This window comes from Pelmatolapia mariae, linkage group LG23, assembly GCF_036321145.2.
Source record: "Pelmatolapia mariae isolate MD_Pm_ZW linkage group LG23, Pm_UMD_F_2, whole genome shotgun sequence".
NCBI classification, from domain to species: domain Eukaryota; kingdom Metazoa; phylum Chordata; class Actinopteri; order Cichliformes; family Cichlidae; genus Pelmatolapia; species Pelmatolapia mariae.
The window spans coordinates 41,822,070-41,838,692 of NC_086246.1; the positions used below are offsets into that span (position 1 = coordinate 41,822,070).

The 16,623-nt window shown below is 41.4% G+C and overlaps 1 protein-coding gene across 2 annotated transcripts in view; it reads right to left on the bottom strand.

Moving 5' to 3' along the window:
• wwc3 (WWC family member 3) overlaps positions 1–16,623 on the bottom strand; it is a 49,638-nt gene that overhangs the window by 7,802 nt on the left and 25,213 nt on the right. For both annotated transcript variants that reach the window (XM_063467497.1, XM_063467496.1), the window contains exons 5-14: positions 15,891–15,970; positions 11,969–12,098; positions 9,960–10,109; positions 9,721–9,794; positions 7,301–7,549; positions 5,543–5,632; positions 4,705–5,276; positions 4,104–4,224; positions 3,769–3,849; positions 3,592–3,678 (exon numbers count right to left, since the gene is read on the bottom strand). In XM_063467497.1, the coding sequence (XP_063323567.1) occupies positions 3,592–3,678; positions 3,769–3,849; positions 4,104–4,224; positions 4,705–5,276; positions 5,543–5,632; positions 7,301–7,549; positions 9,721–9,794; positions 9,960–10,109; positions 11,969–12,098; positions 15,891–15,970 (1,634 nt within the window). The remainder of the gene's footprint in view (positions 1–3,591; positions 3,679–3,768; positions 3,850–4,103; positions 4,225–4,704; positions 5,277–5,542; positions 5,633–7,300; positions 7,550–9,720; positions 9,795–9,959; positions 10,110–11,968; positions 12,099–15,890; positions 15,971–16,623) is intronic.

The window sequence follows — 16,623 nt, forward strand, 5'->3', positions numbered from 1 at the left end:
ACAATACTCAGACAGACTTCTACTTAATGCGAACGAGTGTCCTCAGAGTGCTGAGGCAGAAAAGATTCAGAGTCTTGGCTCAAGTAAAAGGAACACTATAGGAAGAAAGAAGTTTCCACTCCCTTTGTCATGCGGTCTGCCTTTACATTAAACAACTATTTTAAAAATGGGCTGTTCTAAAGAGCTCAATAAATTCCTCTGTAATAGGATGCAATATATCAGTTTGTGAAATTTTTTCCCCTGATATTCCACGAACAACTGCAGGAGGCAAACTGGAGATAAGTGGGTGCCTTTAAACGTGAAGTGCAAAGATCAAGGAGTACTCGGACACAATGTTCCCTCTAAGCTGCGCGCGTGCGCAATTGCGCACTGCTGGCACGGTCTCTGCGCACAGAAAATCTGCGTTGCGCACAAAAAAAAATCTAACCTGAATTGAAATTAAAACTTTAACAGTTCTGTTTTGCAGTGTTAGTCAGTAAGTGACTGGCTGCTTCAGTATGGGATTAGAACGATGCCACCTTATCCCATAGTCCAGCCAATAACGCGATTCACATTCGTATATACGCAGCTAATCAACGTGGTTGACAGGCTATGACAGCGTCCTTATGTGCCGACACTGGTGTTTTAGCTAGCAAAGCGGCGTGACTGATGTGGAGTGAAGCCACGTTAATGACAACGTGTACAACCATTGGAGATGTGAGCAGGACAGACGGAACAATTGACGGAAAAAGTGTGGACTTTATACCAGTTTTTAAATTGTGTTGATAGGACACGTAAAACCAGAGTAATGATAAAAATATATGCAATGTTTGGTGTTCTTCCTGAATACTATCGTTGTTTATATTTACTGCGGGAAGAAACGGTAAAAACTGCGTTTTATAAGGAAAACGCTCCAAAGCACCAGTGATGGGTCGGTCGCGAATGAAATGGCTCTTAGAGCCGGGTCTTTCACGTGAACGACGCGAGCCGGCTCCTTATCGCGAGCCGGCTCCTTATCGCGAGCCGTGGGTTTTTTTTTTTCTCTCACCCTCTCTCTCGCACTTTTTTTTCCCGCTTTACTCCGCACGCGAGCCTTGTGCTTTGCGCTGGGAAGAGGGGGGAGGGGCGGTAGTTACACTCGCAGTAGCACAGGAACAGAGCGGGAGGGAGAGAGAGAGAAAGAGAGCCAGGGACAACAACGTCACATTAGAAAGGTATAGTAATCATTCACAACTATTTTCAGTTGCAGATGATAAAGGATTCAGAAAGTTTATTCATGCAGGCCCATATGACAGAGAATATGCATGTTCTTTTTGTTTTCATATTTTAATTTATATTTAATTGTGTTGTGGTTTGCAGTGTTTTGTGTTGTTTCACTTTAAATTTGTTTAAAAGGAAAAAGCTGAAAATTTAAATAGTTAAAAGTTGAAATGTGAATAGTTGGTTTTTGTATTATATGATTTATTTATTACATTTTATGTGGAGTGAATAAATAAAAGTATATTTACGGTGGCCCCTAGAGACAAAACACGTGCAAACTTCAAAACACGTACGAACTCTGAAGCACGTACAAACTCCAAAACACGTAAAAGCTCCATAGCACGTACAAACTCCGAAGCACGTACAAACCCCAAAGCACGTACAAACCCCGAAGCACGTACAAACTCAGAAGCACGTAAAAACTCCAAAACACGTACAAAACACGACAGAAGTGCTCCAGGATGCTAGGTGCAGTGTTGAGCTTTTGTTACACAAGCCAGGAAGTACCAACAACCGGATTTGGTGTGTGGTAGTAACAGGTATATGAACTTTTTTTTTTATTATTATTTGAATATATATGAGTGCTTGTGTATAAATACACAAACCATACACATTTGCTTTCAATTGTGTAATTTAAGTGATCTAGGTAGCTCTGTTTTGGAAGTTCAGTTAACGCTAGAAATGTGTTTTGGAGTTTGTATGTGCTTTGTCTCTAGGGGCGACCGTATGTATTTATATATAAACATATATAAATAAAACCACTTGTTTTTTTTACATTAGTAATTCCTTTTGTGCATAATTTTATATTATTGTTAATAATAAATTAATTAAAGCAACAAAACAACCTGAAGAGCCGGTTCGGAGCCGAAAGAGCCGGCTCTTTTTAGTGAGCCGAGCCGAAAGAGCCGGTTCTCTAAAAAGAGCCGGAAATCCCATCACTACAAAGCACTCTCCGCCTGTGAGCAAAAACAAAACCAAAAAAACCCCACCCTTTCCCATTGGTCGAAAAATGTACCATGTCGACCATTCAAAAAATGATATGGCAACATGGCATTTAGTTAGGAAGGGGAAAGTTTTAGGAGTGATGGTTGTGTTTGAGATGTGAGAGATTTGCGACGTTTAGCACAAATCTTGTGTAGTTAGTGTGTAGTGTAGTCAATAGTTTTGTTGTGTGTGTCAGAACAATGAGGCGACTGCTGAATGTTACAGGAGTGATACATCTCCTGTTGTCAGGCCTGCAGGTATCAGGCTGTTGTTCTCCTTTTTCTCATAGTGGACAGAAATTATTTTTTGGAGTGGCACAAATAATTTGTGTGGCATCAAATTTGATGCAGAACACCTGATTGTTCTGTAAATATTTTAATAGTTTTTAGGTAAACAGCTGCAAAAAACTGTTGTTTGCATAACTCAGTTATTTTTTTGAAGAAGTGACTATATAATTAATTGTCCAACATTGGTCATTATTTACTGTATTTTGCAGACAGAGAGTTACAGGACTCTCTCCCAGACCACAGACTTGTACTCATAATACAAGTCAGAAAAAGAAAAGAAAGTTGTGTTTTCAAAATTGGAGTTCAAGTTAATTTTTACTTCCAACATACTACACAGGTCATGAACAAGATTTTTTTAAATTTTCATTGTAAGTGAGCTAAAGCACTTAATTAAAAGTAGTCTAACATAAATGTAAATGCTGTAATTTGACTATTTTAATAAACCATGTAACTTGGATGGATTTGATGCTGGCGTGACCACAGTGCACACGTCTGGTGTTGCTCACAGTGGTTCAAGGGACCGCTCAGGGAGTTTGTGTGTTCGCTCAGACAGATGAAAAATTAGAGGGAACATTGCTCGGACATCCTTTTAACTGTGAAGCACAGCAGGGTGAATGACAGAGGAAGCAACTAGTGATTTTTTTTTGACTTTTGAAGAAAATCATACAGAGTATTCTCAACAGCTCTTTATGTTTATGGCTGAATACAGCTTGTGCAGTGTTGTTTTGCTGTTGATATTTTATTCTTATTCCATGTAATAAAAACAGGATAGTGAGCCAATGCACCAGCCTGTGCACCAGGCCTATCATCTCAGTGGCCTGACAGTCTCAATAAGAGTTAGAAAAGACATGGGAAATTTAGCTAAACAAATTAATGATTTAAAAAATGCCTAAATTCTTTAAAAAGTTAACTTTTAAACTAGAAATCCATCAAGTACGTTCTTTTTAACCTGAATTAGAGTAGAAGCAGTTTCCCTGTGCGTCCCGTAAACTAACCATCTGATTAATATAGAGTCATCTCCTTCTGCCACTTTAACTCTTCCACAAGTATTTCTTTCATTTTCAGAGCTGAAAGTACTCACACTTTATAGCCGTCTCTCACAATTGACCTATTTAAATTTTTGACTTGTAACAGATGCAGTCGCAGAGACTGAGAACTGGACTCCCACCTGTGAAGAGAGAATAGAGTTCATACAGAGATATTAACGAGGAACGAGCTTTGCCACCCACACACTGTCTGCACTAACTTGTTTACTCACAGCAGTCCCAGTTGGATCTGGGTGGGCTCGCTCGCAGACGTCAGCTCTTTCATGTATGACATCTCATCAAACTCCTCCGCCCTGTTGGACGAATGGAAAAATGGTGAATGAGCAAAGAGTTTTCCCACCTTACTGGACACAAGCTTTTTGTTTAGTCTACTAAAGCCTCTATGGACAGGATTAGAACTACCTAAATTTATAATGGAATGCAATGCCATGCAAACACCACAGTAACAAATTCTGAAAGTGTTCTTATTTTGGGTGTAGTACTTTCCTTCTCCACTAGGAGGTGTTAAAGTTTAGCTTTAATACTGTGAGAATGGACCTCTACTCACCTTCTGCCCCAGGCCTCAAACACCCCGCTGTCGGTGGCCAGAGCATCCTCAGAAACACCTGCAGAGACTCTCCTTGCTCTCCTGCCACTTCTGTTGGCACTGTTTCCCCTCAGAGTAACTCCTACAAAGATTTGGAGTTAATTCAATGCATTAGCAGGTAGGCTTTAGCATTTTAGGTAAGGTCATATCTTTAGAGTCTCAGGAAGACACCCTGCCTCAGGAAAAGCAGCTCACAGAATGAGTGACCTGTTGTCTCTTGCTGTCTTTTACTGATTAGACATCGTGTCATTTAGAATTTTTGCTCTTTTGCTTTTATTCTTTTATTGAGATCATGATAATTGCCCACAAACTCAACTTCTTTGGGGTTTCTGTGAACATTTATTATTATTAAATCAAATTAAGTAGCTAAGTATCTTGGCAGAGAGTGAATTTTAACTTGAATGTCTACAGTGAAGATAAGGAGATGTGCTGAAAGGCAAAACAAGATAATAACAGCAAAACAGAAAACAGCACAGTAACCGTTTTAATTATTTTGACCCATTAATATAACATTTTTTTCTGTGAACTCTGAGTTAGGTTTACACAGAGCTTCTTCACTTACCTGTGGAGGTGAAAGCCGCCTGAGCCCCACTGTCTCTGTGAATCTTGTTATCCAGTTGATGCACAGCGGCCGGGCTGACCGTTTCCTCACTGCTTATCATGGAGGTGTGTGATAGGGTTTGTGACTGTGCTCGTAGCCCCTCTAAAATACCGCGGCCCGCCTGCTCCATGTATTCCTCCGTCATCTGGGTGAGGGGACAGTCCTGAGGGGCAGAGTGGTAGGGCGTGTCCATTGGCGAGCTGGGCGGTGACAGGGAGGAGAGCGAGGAGCGGGAGGACAGCGAAGCCAGGGACTGCGGGGTGTCGTGGGAGCGTTTGGTTTTGCTCTGGGTCAGAGGGTCGGGGGTAAACATGGAGCAGTCTCTGGAGACGGTCTCTGGGGGAAGCAGGTAACGGAGGTGAGGGTCAAGGGGCTCTCCAGCGCCCTCGTGGCGCTCATATTGGGGGAGACCGTAGATGTCACTGAAACTGATGGAGCTGAGGGAGCCTCGGCTGGACGCCAGGGAACCCCGACTGGAGGCTAAAGAGCCGCGGCTGCTGCTGGACGACACGGTCAGAGAACTGGCCGACAGGCTGGAGGCAGACAAGAGAAAGGAGCAGGAGAGAAATGGGTAGAAATCTAAATAATGCCTTTTATGAATTCAGTAAATGAAAACTTTATTTATTATAGTTATTTAAAGCTGTCTGCACTTCTGTTTTATTTTGATTACAATTTCACTTTAATTTAAAACTCCCAGTGGTGGCATACAGACGCAAAACTACAGAACATGTGACTCTTTATCCTCATGAGAGAGCAGACACAGACAATGACTGAGGAACTTTAGGAGTGTGTGCTGCACCTTTTCAGCTGGGAGTGAAGGTAGGTGGTGATGCGTGTTGCCTCCTCCAGCTGTCTGAGCAGAACATTCCTCTTCTCCTGCTGCAGGATCCTGTTGGGAGATTCACTTCAATGTATAAGAAATCCAGAGTTCAATGTATGGCACCACACATCAGCCGGCAGGCTTGTATAACAGCTCACTGCATTTTAATCTTACAGAATAAACTGGGCTATGAGGGCACTGGTATATTCCTTCTAAAAGAACACAGCTGCAAACCTAACCTGATAACCTGATAGTGAACGAGATACACTATGTTATGGTTTCATGTAAAGAGAGTTATTTGAGGCATCCTTCCCCTGATCAGCTCATTTTTATACACACTTCAAATCCATTCTAAAGGGTTTTAGTAAATGTTTAAAAAGTGTGTGATAAAGAGCTGAAACAAAGCAGGCAATAAATAAAAATATCAATAACACTCCAAATTGTTTCTGCATGGAAACTGTTTTGAGTTTTCTTTGGTTTGTCATTTTTCCAGTGTGAACAAACCACATACGGAAACCTGCTGACAGTTAGTATGTAGTATGGAAATGGACACAAAGTCCAACAGCTCACTGTGATTTATGATGATGGATTTACAGCTTTTCATTTTAGTATGTGACAGTGCATGGCCTTGATACAATCAGAAACCCAACAGGCTGCTAAGTTCACAGACATATGACAGCTATGATGAAGGCAGTGGAGGCGATGATGGGGCAGAGAAGATAATGATTTCCAAATGAGTGTATAACGATTGGAAATACTGATGCTCTGTTAACATTTAAACACAATGTGTACCACTCTCAGTTCATACAGTGTCAACAAATTATTGTTCCAAGTACCTTTAATGGATGCTGGTGCACTGAAGTATACACGAAAAGGTAAATTTTATTCCCTTCCTAATCCAGAAAGAGGCCTTTTATACACAGAGCAACTAGAAAGTTCGAGTTATTGAAAGCCTGAAGGAAACACGGTCTGGAACAAACTTCACTTTGTTTTACAATTTGTTTTGCTTAAAAGCAAATATATAGAACAACATAAATTGTTAGGTAAAGCAAGCTGATTTAAAAAAAAAACAAAAAAACAAACAAAAAAAAAAAACTGGCAGCACTTCACAGGCTCCATTACTCGAGAGGACCACATGACACCTCAGTATTTCTAAGCCAAATATCCATCAAAATGACTTTATTTTTTCTTGCTATAAACTTCTTTCCATTTGTTTCTCTGTGGCTTCTCTTGTTTTGTTGTTTTTATGTCTTTCTTATTCCCCCCTCCCCCTGACATTTAAAGGGTGTAGAGGAAAAAGCTGGGTAACATACTTTTTAATGGACACTTTATTGCTTTTCCTTTCTCCTTTCAGTGTTCATAAAAAATTAAACAAAATATGAAAATGTTTGTATAAAGAGTTGTAATTTGAACTGTGATACACATTTTGTTTACTCGATCGCTTGACTACTGTTATGGTGAGACCATTCACTTTGAGATTATCTTCATTTATGACACAAAATAACCTTTGGCTTCATTTGGCATCTGTTTGGATGTGGAATGAGTCTTCAGGTGTCTTTATTATTATATATCCAATATGGTGCTATTGGTGTGTTCTGATGATAACTGTTACTTATTAACCCGATATTTATTAAATAATGTTAAAGTGCACCTGACTGTAAATTATCGCTCTTACTGTATTATTTGTTTATGCATCTTAAATTTGTCTGTCAGAGAGCACGCTGTCATCATTCTCACCTCTGATTGGCTCCCTGGCTTTGGGAGCTCTGTGCCCTCTGCACCTCCTCCTCCAGCCTGGAGCGCTCCTCCTCCAGCTCCAGCAGCTTCTCCGGCGGGTGCTGCTGCTTGCTGACATGAATGATCTCCTGCAGGAGGGCCTCCTTCTCGCGCAGGAGTTGCAAGAAGTCCCGGTCGCGGTCTGCCTCGGCCCGGCCCGACCAGCTCTCACTGTCCAGCTGTGCTAGCTGGTGCTGTATGCTCTGCACCCTGAGAGAGGAGCAGGAAAGATTACACATATGCTGCATAAACCCTTTACATTTTTACATCGTAAATTTCATGTTCACTTTAAATTCACGTGCCATGATTAAGAAAAAAAAAAAAATCAGTCTTTCAGACTCAGAACTTCATGATAATAGTTGTGGTTTAAAGTTTACATACACTCACATTCACAACCTCTGTGGCCCCATATTAATATTTTTATGAGCGGCTGCTGAATAAATGCTACCTGCAGCATTATGTACAGCTTCTGTTTACTCTGCACAAGTGTTTATAGCAACACACGTACAATCGGCTCCACTTAAGACTGCACATTTGAGCCCTGCTGACGCTTCATGCTGTGATTTATAATGACAGCATTCAGTGTCTGTAATTTCTGCCCGAGCTACCTGCTGCATCAGCGAGTGCTCTTACAGGTGTATATGATCCAGATGTTTGCTCAGAGTTAACTGGGTTCTCACAGAGTGATTTCTCAGCTTGGATGAAATAACTGTGTTTATGTGAGATGGATTTCAGACAGAGTGACTCAGTGACAGAGCATGCAAGTTTCCACAGGTCTCCCCCCTCCCTCCCTGCCTCTCTTCCCCTCCTGATGTCATGGTTGGCACTACAGCTGCTGGGTCACAACAGCAACATGAATCTTTTTTTTTTTTTTAAATGTGTATTGAGCCAAAGTAATAACTCTGGGGATGTTGCTGCTGTAACCTCTTTATAGCTGGAAGACAGTCTGACCAGGAATCATTAGACAACACAAACATCAGAAGTTTGTTCTAGATTTTCTCACCACCTGTCATTTTTGTGAACTGGGTCATAAAATTTCCACTGTAATTAAATTTTCTTATAATAATGACACATAGTTTAGATAAGGCATGACCTAAGTATGAAAGCGAAACTGCCGATTTACTCGTTTAACGACCCTCTCCTATGGCCATGAGCTGCACAGTCCGCCAGAACAGCATCACAGATACATATGACCTAAATGAGCTTCCTTGTAAGAGTGTCAGTGTTCAGCCTTAGAGATTAAGTGAGGAGCTCAGTCACCTTCCTGATACAGAGTCTTCTGCATGCCTGCCAGGTGAGATGTTTCAGGCATGTCGAACTGGAGGGAGAACCTTTCACAGATAAGACAGATTCACACTAACCACGTGCAGAGACTGGTTTGGCAGTGGGTCAGTGATAGTCTGGGGAGGCACATCATTGGACAGTTGCACAGATCTCCACATGTTGACCAACAGTGTCCTGACTACTACTAGGGTGAGTATGCAGCCCGTTCCTAGATGATTTAGGCATTAATGCCATTTATGTTCACCTTCCCCGATGTCAATCTGACTGAGAACCTCTAGGACATTATGTATTGGTGCATTATTGCCATAGACTATCCAAGAGATCACAGATGCCCTGACCGATATGTGGGAGGAGATACCCCAGGACACCATCTAACCAGGAGCATGCTGGCGGGAGTGCATATAGACACGTAGGGTTGGTACGCAGTACTGGGACACATGATGACATCAGCTGGATTAGCTTCTGATTTCAATGTTTCACTTTAATCATTGATGTGATTTTGAATCCAGCCTTCAAACAGTTGATAATTTCCACTGACTGCTGTCACATCATCACATTTGTCCTCAGTGAATTAGTGAGAGATGTTCCCTTGATTTTTTTGAGAGATCCTGATATGGTGACCTAACTAACACATAGATTTAACCGAAGTGGCCTGGGATGGAGTCACATTTACAGCCCAAATTACTGGACGAACCTGTGCTGAATTCGTAAGCACCCTTTTTTTTTTTTAATCTAAAGGAATTCCATTCTTTATCCAGTGTTGATTTTGCCAACATATAATTTGGTCTACGCTATAGAGTGAGCTGGGATATATTTAGCCAAACAGTGTCTATATTAAATCACCCTGCGGAGAAGCAGGGTTTGACATGGAGGCTGGCGGTGGGCAGTCCTCTCCCTTTGGCTGTGTGCACAAAGGCAGCACACAGTCAGCAGCAGCAGCGTGGCTAGGCAAGAATGTGACCACCCAGCTCATTCTGCCGGCCAGACATCGCTCAGCAGCCACGTCCACCGGGCGCAAATACTATTCATAACACATCCTCCCACTGCTAGTGTGTCATAGTAGTACGAATAACAAACAAACAGCCAGGCACACTTACTTTTTCTTGGCTTCCTCGTACTGCCAGTTCAGTTTCACTTTGTCAACCAAATATGAGGAGTCTTGGGAAACACACTGAAGAGAAATAAGGCGATGGACCAGATTACATGATACGATCAGAATATTTGGCTTTAGTCATTTCAAATTTATGCAGGGGGTTAAATAAAGTAATACACTCATCATCTGGGATGCTGACTATTAATTTAGGGTGAGACAGGGAGGTGTAGCGGCGTCTCCTACCTCCCCCATGATGTCAGTCTGACAGCCAGTGTCACAGTACTGCTGCAGATTGCACGAGTCACCCACGGTTCCAGTGCTGTTCACCACCTCGCTGGCCGAATCGCTCACCGACAAGCTGCTTTGAAAGTTAACAGTCAGCTTAGCCAGGCTCTGTGAGAAAGAGGACACATTATGTTCATTTCCAACTCCATATTTATATTCTTGGATTCAAATAATTCAAACCTTTGGATGATTCAGAGTTCAAAATAATCTTTATTTAACTTATACTGGGATATCTTAGAGATATGACTTCATTTTAAGTCAAGAGTAGAAAAGTGCGTAGAAAAGTTTTAAGACTAAGTCTGTGAAGGTTCTCAGTCATCCAGGTCATCGTAGATGACTAAGTTTTTGTTCTTTGGGAACAACGGCCTTTGGGAACAACGGTTCTTTGGGAACAACGGCCTGCTTCTTTCTTATTCACACAGCTGTACTCTGTCTTGCTTCTATTGATTTTCACTACAAGATGTTAGCGAGCCCTGCTATGATGTACGGTTTATGGACAGCGGCACTGTCAAAAAGACAGGAAGCGCATCTGGTGGAGTTGAAGATGTTAAGACTTTCATTGGGAATGACAAGAATGGACAGGATAAGAAATTATTGTAATAAAGGACAGATTAGGTTGAGTAGACTGGAAAGAAAGTAAGAGAGGCTGAGACAGTTCAGACAGTGGACATATTGGACAAAGGATGTTTAATATGGAGCTGTCAGACAGCGAGAAAAGAGGAAGACCTCAGAGAAATTTCATGAACATAGTGAAGGAGGTACATGCAGAGGGTTGGTGTGACAGAAGAGGATGTTAGGAATAAGGTGAGATGGATGCAGATGACCTGCAGTTGTGATCCATAAAAGAAGCAGTCGAAAGAAGAAGAAGAAGGAAAAAGGTTCAAATTTCTTTGGTGGTCACCAGAAATTTGTGTGCAGGAAAAACCCGACAGCTGTTTAAGGCGGATTACTGAAATGAGTTTGACACTCGTGTTAGACACTGGATAAGACAAATAATCTCCTTTATTATCCAAATATCATACAGGCTGCCTTTTTCAAAAACAAACAATTGAGAAATTTCAGTAATTTGAAATACACATGGTAAAATCATGTGGAGCTGATTTTTCTGTCTGTGTTCAGACAGCAACTCCTTGTGAATTGTTTGTCCTATTGTGATATACCAAATAACTCTGTGTAGCTCATTTTCTCTTCTTCCCAAAACCGTTTGAATTTTCTCTCTAGCACAAACGGTAGCGGAGTTACGGTCTTGCTTGGAAAATGCCCCCACAGCCAGAGTGGTAAAAAATAAAAATAAAATAAAAGTTAACATCAAACCTTCGACTAGAAAGAATAACATAAATACTGAAGTCCAAAGAAGACAAGTCTGAAAAGGTCTGGAGACCGTTTTTTATTTTCTCTGTTATCAGTGTAATTGTTTATTGTGAATCATGCAGAATTTGTTTTTATTGAATTATTACAGGGAGTTTTTAGCCAAATTAAATGCATCTGTTTTAGTTTATGTGAGTAGGTGCTTTAACGTGTTTGTATGATTAACTTTTGATCGTTTGCTTTTTCTTAAATGCCTTGTGTGAATTTTTCTTTTGATAAAGAAAAAATATATTAGAAAATATTGTTGGGGAAAAAAGTGTCCTCTGCCTCCACTGCATGCTCAAAAATAGATCGTGCTTGCTGCCAGGAAATGCATCTGCAAATGTGGTCATCATTATCATCCTGTTACCGCTCGATTATTCATAATTTATTGCTGCATCGTATATTTTGCTTTGCTGACAAAACCTGAAACTTGGTGGGTGATTCAGATGTCTGGAAATGTGCTTTAATAACAGACAATGAGGCGAAGTAGCAGAGGTTGACAGACACTAGAGGTCAGTATCGAACATGTCAACAACAAAAACTCTAAACTATGAGAACTTCTGAAGCTCGCAAGTCAACATGATCTTTAAAGAAGAAGGGGAAAAAAAGACAGACACCTGGATGAGGTCCTGCCTCTCCTTCTCGCCTGTGCTGATGGCCTTCTTGATGCTACGCAGTTCGTTGAAGATGGCTTGAGCCTCGTCCAGCTTGTAGTTTGTCTGACTGGAGGACATCTTTCTGTCAATCCTGGAAGGTAAAAAATACACATTTTATATCTGGTAAGACACTCTTGGCTTTTGCAAAGTACAATGAAACTCATTCTCTGATGTACAGCAAGGGCTGTAACGAAACGTTATGACCGAGTGGCATGTAATGTGGGTTTTTTTGGGGGGGGGGGGGTTTTACGTGTTGTTTTGTAGTTTGTTTGGGTTTTTTTTTACTTTAAAGTGGCTGTTACATTCATTGAAAGCAAAAGTAACTATCAGGGTAACTGAAGGCCCATGTGACTAATTCCCTGTGATGGGAGGGCTTTTAGGGCCTTGTTTATGAAGGACAGGAGAATGGGGATGGGTTTGTGTGGCTTCAGCAGTGATGTGTACACTCCTCTGATTTTTATAAGGAAGAGCCAGCGAAGGGTGAAATGGAAGCTGTTCAGAATTACTGGTCGATCTACGTTCCCACCCTCACCTATGGCCATGAGCTCTGGGTAGTGACCAAAAAAATAAGAACCAAAGGGCAGAAATTAGCTTCCTCTGAAGGGCAGCTGGGATGTCCATTGGAGACAGGGTTCAGTAGAACCACTACTCCTCCAAACTGAAAGCAGGAGGAGGTGGTTTCCCAGCACATTTGATGTGAGGCGTTCCTGGGCTTACCAGGAAGAGGGCCTGTGGCAGACTCACTGCATGCTGGAGGGTTTATATGCCTCTCCTGGCTTGGGAATGACTCAATATCCCCATGAAAGAGCTGCGGGAGATGGTGGGAGAGAGGTCTGAGCACAGGACCCAGATAAGCAGTAGAAAGCTGGTGGATGAAGGGAAGCCTGCTGTGATGGTAACACTAGAATAGTTAAATGTGAAGAGAAATGCCACCTTGTTCTTGTTTTGTTTTTTTTAATCACAGTATGACATGAACTGTGAATTAATTAAATGTATAGTAGTGCAGTCAGCACTCATGGAGGCCCCATAAAATGTTAATAAGGGCGGTCTTTAACCCACAGGCCACACTCTGAAAGCCCTGGTCCCAAAGGGCAAACCTTCATGGTTTCAGTATTTTTCCTATGTTCTTAAAAAGCTTAAAACCAAAGATGTTTGAAAAGACATCTGCTGAAAATCATATTTAATCCAACTAATGAACTAAGCTATGAAGACAACACAAGACAAACCAGTTTTTCTTATGGTCCGACGGTTTTAACAAGCTTGTGTTCTCGTGTGTGTTTTTGGAGTTACAGCTTTTTTAATTTGCTACGTCTCTATGCAAGTTGCTTTGCTGCACTGTAACAATGTAAAGTTTTCCTTTATGACCTCCAGGGAGAAAAGCTGCTGCACGGCTGTAGCTAACGTGGGTCCTAATAAACTAAACTAAAGGTATATCAGCATCATGTATGTCGGTGATTTTCTAAGTGAGGTTGAGATGAATATATGAAGCCCGCAAACTGACGAAATTCCAGAAAACTGAACATTATTAGTTAATAATATAAAAAGATTTTTAAACAAATATATTATTTTTTCACATCTTTGACTTTAAGACAGAATAAAACTGAAATGGATTTAATTTTGGACACTAAAAGTAATAAGAGTAAGTACCAAAAGAAGCACAAGGATTAAGAATGAGAGCTAATCGGCTCTACTGAACTGTTATTTATCACCAATCTGACTCTGACTTTTCCCAGCAAAGCACCTACCTTTACTTTCTTATTTCTATCTAAAGTAGTTTAAAATTAGGAATGAATCTCTCATTCACTTGCACAACAAGATACGGTGCTTTGTATTGGAAAACATGTCAGTGGTGAGTAAAGTCACAAAATAATCAGATGAACATCTGAAGTCTTACTGTATTGTATTCATGAATGAGTCAAGTGTTTCTTTAGACTGTGGTTAGTTCTGAAATACTGAAACTGCATGTGACAGACCGGCATAAAGGCTCAGTTCGTTTACTTTCAACAATCAGGGATTGTTTGGGCTCTCCCTGATTTAGCAGGTGAAATCTCTGCGTGGGTTTATCCTACAGATCATGACATTAAAAAATAAACAAAAACATATCACAGTACACCAAATATGACCTATCTGTGTATTTTATCGTGCTTGCAGAGTAAATCTTCTTGTATCCCTAGTCTGTGTGTGTGTGGTTAGGTAGGTGGTTGGTTGGTGGGGAGCTGGAAGAGCACAGGACCGTGCCTCCTCCGTTAGTGGACCTGGCACGTGGCCTCCCCTCTCGCCACAACCCGCTTCCTTCACTCTCCTTCAACAGCAGGTACTGTTCATCCACCCGACCCTGCCTCTTCCTCCCAAAACAAGCCCTGCTTTGTGCCCCCCGGCCCATTGGCAGGGCCGAGGAGTTTATAGGTTTATGTGTTTAGCAGAAAACAGGACACTGCCCACCCTTCTGTGCTTGGCTGTATCGAACCCCCCCACCTCCCCCATGCCGTGTGCTGTACAGCATCATATATGCTTACATTTATTTTAGTTCAATTCTTAGAGCTGCTGATTGTGATGTTGGCTACAGAAACAGGTCAGAGGAAGCATGTGAAGCATCCAAAAATTCAGAGAAATTCATCAAGATAAGATGGAGAACAGATGAGACGTCTGTATGCCAAACTGTCCAAAAGATTAAAACTCCTAACTCCAACTCCTGAATTCTTTAAGTCGAGCAATGAAGATTAAGGAGCAGGAGGGCTCTACACCAGAAACTGCTGGTTTGCTTTATCTGATGTGACATGGCGTGGAGAACAATTAGCTATATTGCTGACAACAGCTGAGATTGGAGAAAAAACAAAACAAAACAACAGCCGTAGGGTTCCTCATGGCCTCAGCCCTACCGAGTGACCCAGAGGGAACAAAGGGACGCGCACACACATACACAAAGGCTAACAAAGACATAAATACGCACATGAGCACGTATACACACACGTAAAAAAATTCAAGAAGAGGATGCGTCTCCGTTTTCTGCAAGCTGTGTATTCTCCTGTCTATTCTGGGAATCACTTGAGTTGTGTATTATCTAAGAGATAAGGGACTCTTTGCCAGGACTCAGGAAGTGCAGAGGAATTTGCTGCCAGATATCTCTGTGTTTTTGAAACTGCTTTCAAGCCCACACCTCCCCCCCTTTTCACCCCCCCCCCCCCCCCTTCTCCATGGAACAACTTCCTCTCCAGGCTGAGCCTTGGCTCTCTGCACTCCACTGGTGCATCCTCTTCCTGAGGTGGAGTCCCCTTTTCCATCAAAAACTCCCTCCATTTGCCTTTTCTGAAACATTCTCTCTTTTTTTTCTCCTCTCAGAGGTGGAGCTTCTATTTCTAACATGAAATTTGGAGCCGCTTAGAAATGTTCCCAGCACAGGAAGACGCCATGTGAATGTGTCTGAAAAGCAACAAAAACTAGAAGAAAGTACAATGAATAATAAAGAAAAGTTACTTTAAATCACAAAGTGAAAAATATATTCCTATTAACTTAAATATCTTCTTTTTCTTTTTTAAATGAGTCAAAGGCCTTTTTGCTTGAAATCTTTGAAATCTGAATCAATCTTCTTAGTTAAACTAAATCGTGTCTAAACTGTGAGCAGTGGAAACTGTTTTAAAAGATTATAATATTTAAATTTGAAAGCTCAGTTCAACAATATAGACAACATAAAAGTGTGGCGAGGAAAGGAAAAAGGTTTTAAAGGAACCTAAAGGATGAGACCAAACATACAGTGTGAGAAAGAATAAAAAAAAGGAAAAGGCCGCTGGGTGGGGAGCAACAAGGCCGAGTGTTGTAGGAAGGAGAAAGGCGGCCATGGGAGGAAGGGTGGGCCTGGGACACACAGAGGCAGAGGAACACTCACTCCTGCAGGGTCTCCACTCCCATTTCCTTATACTGCAGCTCCTGCTTCACCTGGGCCAGCTCCTGCTTCAGTCTGGAAAGCTGCGGACAGAAGCGAGCACCGGGTTAGCGTGGCACACAATGGGCTTCTCTCACCACCGACACCGGCCAAAAGTGCCAAGTCACGACTATTCACATACAGGAATGCTCAGCTATGTTTATATAGAGGACCGCACACACACACACACACAATCACACACACAGGGTCACACACTGAGGTGTTTTGTGCATGAGAGGGTTTAGAAAAATAGAAATCTATAATTGATGTGGTGGCTGTGAAGTGAGACCCAGTTAAAGATTTTTAAAAATATTATTTTAATATGAAATAGGGAAAGGGAACTATTTCAGAGTTACAGAGGGCACGTGAATTTTAGTTTACCAAGTTTGGAGACAATTAAAGGTTAGGAGAAGGCCCGTAATACAATATAGAGGGAGTCGAGATTTTTAAAAAAGAGGCATTATTCTAATTTATCTGATGTTTGTTTAATTATTTTTAAACACAGAAGCAACAAAGTCAAAAAACTGCAGCTCTTCTAATGGCCACTTGAGGCTGACTCCAGGTTACAGCAGAAATAAACATGTTTAGAGCCTGTTATAACAAACAGGTCCCTATGGATAGTTTCCCCTAAACCTCAACTGCACAGAAGGTCTTTTTTTTTTAAATAATTCACCTATTTGAATATATTTTGGGCATA